This window comes from Otolemur garnettii, unplaced genomic scaffold (assembly GCF_000181295.1).
Source record: "Otolemur garnettii isolate 467f Iridium unplaced genomic scaffold, OtoGar3 scaffold00091, whole genome shotgun sequence".
In the NCBI taxonomy this organism is placed as follows: domain Eukaryota; kingdom Metazoa; phylum Chordata; class Mammalia; order Primates; family Galagidae; genus Otolemur; species Otolemur garnettii.
This window is the reverse complement of record NW_003852486.1, coordinates 2,060,389-2,065,066: the sequence shown is the minus strand read 5'-3', so window position 1 is coordinate 2,065,066 and position 4,678 is coordinate 2,060,389. Positions and strand designations below refer to the sequence as shown.

At 38.1% G+C, this 4,678-nt stretch overlaps 1 protein-coding gene across 1 annotated transcript; it reads left to right on the top strand.

The window, feature by feature from the left end:
• The first annotated feature begins 1,665 nt into the window (after positions 1 to 1,665).
• On the top strand, positions 1,666 to 2,609 carry LOC100961760 (olfactory receptor 10R2-like). The gene has a single exon (XM_003795222.2). It carries the CDS (start codon positions 1,666 to 1,668, stop codon positions 2,605 to 2,607), a length of 942 nt encoding a protein of 313 aa, XP_003795270.1. The 3' UTR covers positions 2,608 to 2,609.
• Positions 2,610 to 4,678: the final 2,069 nt, after the last annotated feature.

Here is a 4,678-nt window from a genome sequence, read left to right as displayed (position 1 = left end):
CCTTATGGAAAATGTCTGAGCCTTCCTAGTTAGGAAATCAGAGGCACATCCTGAGAACAGCAGTGTTTTGGCCTCCAAGACAAGCTTATTAAGGGTAAGACATAAAAATATGGGTAACCAACGAATGTTGACATGAAACTAAATTATTCTAACCATGTATTTCTGTAAGGACATGTCAGTTCTAGTATCCTATCACAGTTTATAGAACAATCATAAAGCTAGTTCTAAGACAGCAGTACTTAAAAACCAAATTAGTATTAATAAATGACTGAAGGAAAATGGGTTTGTATAATTTGTTGTAGAAGGGAACTGTGTTCTTTAGAAGCAAGTAACACAAAGATGAATAGATGCTTCCCTAGAGGGGGAACAAACTCAGAGCAGGTGTGTTTGGGAAGTGAACTTCAGACGCTGGTGCTATTGCTAATTGATTTATGCACTAGTAATCAGGACAAAAGTATGACCACTTAAAATTACAATTAAGGTAGATAAAGACTTTTGCAAATTAGATTACAGTAATCTGTTCTTATTTACAGAGGATATGTTCAAGGACCTTCAAATGGATGCCTGAAACTGGTTAGTACTGAACACTAAATATGTTCTTTTAGGTTTTCTATATTTTTTTCTATACATACCTACCAATGATAAAGTTTAATTTGTAAATTAGGGACAGTACGAGATTAACAATAACTAATAACAGTATAGAACAATTACAGTGCTGTGTCAGCTTTAGCGTCTTGTGTGTTGGAGCCATTATATGTAAAATAAGGGTTACTTGGATGACACAAGCCTTGTGGTACTGTCTTACGTGATGCCCAATCTCATAATCTAGACAGTTTACTGGGTGACTGACAGGTGGGTAGCACATAGAGTATGAGTCACCCTGGACAAAGGGATGACTCACGCTCTGGGCAGGACACAGTGGGGTAGTTGAGATTTGGTCATGCTACATGGAAGGGCACACAATTTAAAACTTATACATTGTCATTTCTGGAATTTTCCATGTAATAGTTTTGGACTGTGATTGATCTCCTGTATTTGAAATCATAAAAAGCAAAATAGTTGATAATGGGGGATTATTATATTAAAAAATTAAGTGGAGACTACACAAGTCTCCAAGGAGGGGGCCTGAAGGATAGGATAGGCTTTATTAGAGCTCATGACTGTACATCTTTTTTTTTTTAGAGACAGAGTCTCACTTTGTCACCCTTGGTAGAGTACCATAGTATCACAGCTCATAGCAACCTCTAGTGTTTGGGCTTCAGTGATTCTCTTGCCTCAGCCTCCCGAGTAGCTGTGACTACAGGCACCTGCCACAATGCCCGGCTATTTTTTTGTTGCAGTTTGTTTGAGGCTGGGTTCAAACACACCACCCTTGGTATATGGGGCCAGAGCCCTACTTACTGAGCCATAAGCACTGCCCATGACTGCACACCTTATGTGAAAATTTGTTCCCCAACTCAATCATTCCAGAGAAATAGCAATGTGGTTATATATCACTGTAGAATAATTTCTGGTTGATTTATAATTCTTATTTCTCTCCCATGCCTGTTACTCATTCCAGCAAGACTGGCTAGCTACTTTATGAGGAGAAGTCTCCTTGATTCCTCTGTTCCAAAGAGCTCGGGAGTGGATCATATTGACTTTATTCTGTGGGATCAATGCTTTATGGCTAATTCCTCCTTTGTCACTGAGTTCCTACTGCTAGGTTTCTCCAGCCTGGGGGAACTGCAGCTTGTCCTCTTTGTGCTCTTTCTCTGCCTCTATCTTGTCATCTTAAGTGGAAACATCACCATCATTTCTGTTGTCTACTTGGATCACAATCTCCACACACCCATGTACTTCTTCCTAGGTGTCCTTTCTATCTCTGAGATTTTCTACACAATTGTTATCCTCCCCAAGATGCTTATCAACCTGCTCTCTGTGCTCAGGACACTCTCTTTTGTGAGTTGTGCCACTCAGATGTTCTTCTTCCTTGGTTTTGCTGTCACCAATTGCCTGCTCCTGGGAGTGATGGGTTATGATCGCTACGCTGCCATCTGCCAGCCTTTGCGCTACCCCATTCTCATGAGCTGGAGAATATGTGGACAACTGGCAGCAAGTTGTATTGTTAGTGGCTTTCTAATATCTCTGATGGGAACAAATTTGGTATTTAGCCTCCCTTTCTGTGGCTCCAACAAAGTCAACCACTACTTTTGTGATATTTCCCCAGTCATCCGTCTTGCTTGTGCTGAAAGCTATGTCAATGAACTGGTCATCTTCATCTGTGGCGTCCTGGTCCTTGTTGTGCCCTTGATCTTCATCTGCTTCTCTTATGGCTTTATTGTCCATACCATCCTGAAGATCCCATCAGCTGAAGGCAAACGAAAGGCCTTCTCCACCTGTGCTTCCCATCTCATTGTGGTCACTGTCCATTATGGCTGTGCTTCCTTTGTCTACTTGAGGCCGTCAGCCAAATACACATCAGGTAAAGATAGGCTGGTGACAGTAACCTATACCATCATCACTCCATTGTTGAATCCCATGGTATACAGCCTCAGGAACAAAGACGTACAGCTCGCCATTCGGAAAATGTTTGGGAAGACTGGGCTTTTGCTTAAGACTTTATAATCAGAATATCTTACTTTAATTAAATTTTTAAACTATTTGTATAAATTTAGGGGGTGCAAATGCAGTTTTGTTACATGGATATATGGCACAATGGTGAAGACAGAGCTTTTAGTGTAACCATCACCTGAACAGCGTACTTCTGTTGATTAAGTAATTTTTCATCCTCTACCCCTTTTCTACCCTCCCATACTTCTGAATCTCCAGTGTCTGTTATTCCACACTCTGTGTCCATATGAATACACTATTTGGCTCCTATTTATAAATGAGAGCATGTGGTATTTGACTTTCTATAATCAGAACACCTTTCAACAGTACATACATATTTGAGCCAATTGTGTTTCTAATTTTTAAGTCATGAGAGTATGTGTTCTATTTATCTGTTTAGCTGTGTGGCCTTGGATGAGTTAGCTGACATTTTAGGCCTTCCTATTCTCTTATGCAAAGCAGGGATAATAATATTTTCTTCTCAGGGTTGTAAATATTAAGGGAGATAACATACCTAGCAAGAAAGGATTACTCTCCTGCTCTCTGTTTTGCCTCTAGACTTAAATACCTCTCAAAAAGGTCTTAGCAACCATCACCTCTTGCCCTATATTTACTTTTTTTGCCCCAAATCCCTAAATGTACTCTTTGTTTAAGGTTATATTCAGCTTAAAGTGAGATGTCCAGGCCAGAAGGTGGTTTATAGCTGTGAACAGGAAAACTGTTATCACACTAATAATTAAATGATTTAAGGTTGGACATTGATTAGGTCATGAATTAAGCTACAATGCTTTTCTGAATCTAAATTTTAACTCATGGAATATAGAAATAATGTAATTTTCCTTTTCTGCTTTATGGGGGTTATGTTTGTATCTAACACATATAAAAGAAAGCATGTGTAAAATGTAAAACTGTATAAAATGTAAGATTCATGTCAAGCAAGGCTTTGCACAATGCTGTGAGGACTATTTCTTTTAGATTCTACAAAAAAGGCATTTCAGGGTGCCTTTTCTCACAGTGCCTGTGGACCACTCCCTATGTAACATAGAACACACGCCATATACATGAATGGGAAGGGCCACCACCGTGTCCCACCTGGAGATGTCATCATGGCCTTTCACACTGAATTCATTAAGATAAGGGAGCTACTTAGTCCCAGTTTTATTGTGAGACTGTGTAATATTGAAGAAAGAGGACTTTGCCGGGTATCTGGTCAAATTTATGTACAGAACTTTCTCCATCAGTATCTCCGAGGGAGACCAGCCTCCACTGACCTGTCATCAACAACTTCACAAAACCTATACTCAGCTCTTATTTTCCTGCTTTTCTGCTGATGTTTGCCTCTGTGATTTTCCTGCCTTCTGTCCCTTGTGTCACATAGTAAGCTTAACTCTGGCTGACAGATGTTTGAGACAGGATGACAATCTATGCCTTTCTACTGCTTACGTGACTTGCATTTCAGACACCTTGCCATCTTGAATGTGGTCCTCTAGATATGTGCAGATTATTAATTGTCTTTTTAAAAACATAATAAATAAAATTGAAGTTCACATTTCCTGTGGGCCCCCCTTTTCCAGGATGTAATACAACCAAACTATATTCTCCCCTATTCTTTTTATTCAGATTTTCAAATTAAAATTGTAAACTCTCAAATAGTGCCTTTTAATATTTCCAAATTTCTAATTTAATTTCCCATTTTCTCTCCTTTTCCCAGTTTTTAGATTAATTTTTTTTATTTATTTTCATTTTTGTTAAGTAATGAAGGCATTTTAGGCACAACATGTCTCTCTAAGGACAACCTTGATTATCACCATTGTTTTCTTCTGTTCTTTTATTTTCCTCACAAATTTACAATTCTCATTTATTGACCAAAGTTTTTTTTAATGGAGTTTTTCTTTATTATAAACATTTTATTGATGACATTTAAATAGCATCTGTTATTTATTTTTGATTTGTGTGTGTTACTGAGAGAATGTGATTAACATTAGTACTACTTTTACAATTTTTTAAGTTTTATTATTGAATTCTCTTGAATTATGCCTGGTGAAGCCCTTTCATTTAGATTAAAATTTTATTGTTTACATTATAG

What these genes read in the sequence shown, in the direction of transcription:
- LOC100961760 (XM_003795222.2), top strand. Translation starts at nt 1,666, where the DNA reads ATGGCTAATTCCTCCTTTGTCACTGAGTTCCTACTGCTAGGTTTCTCC.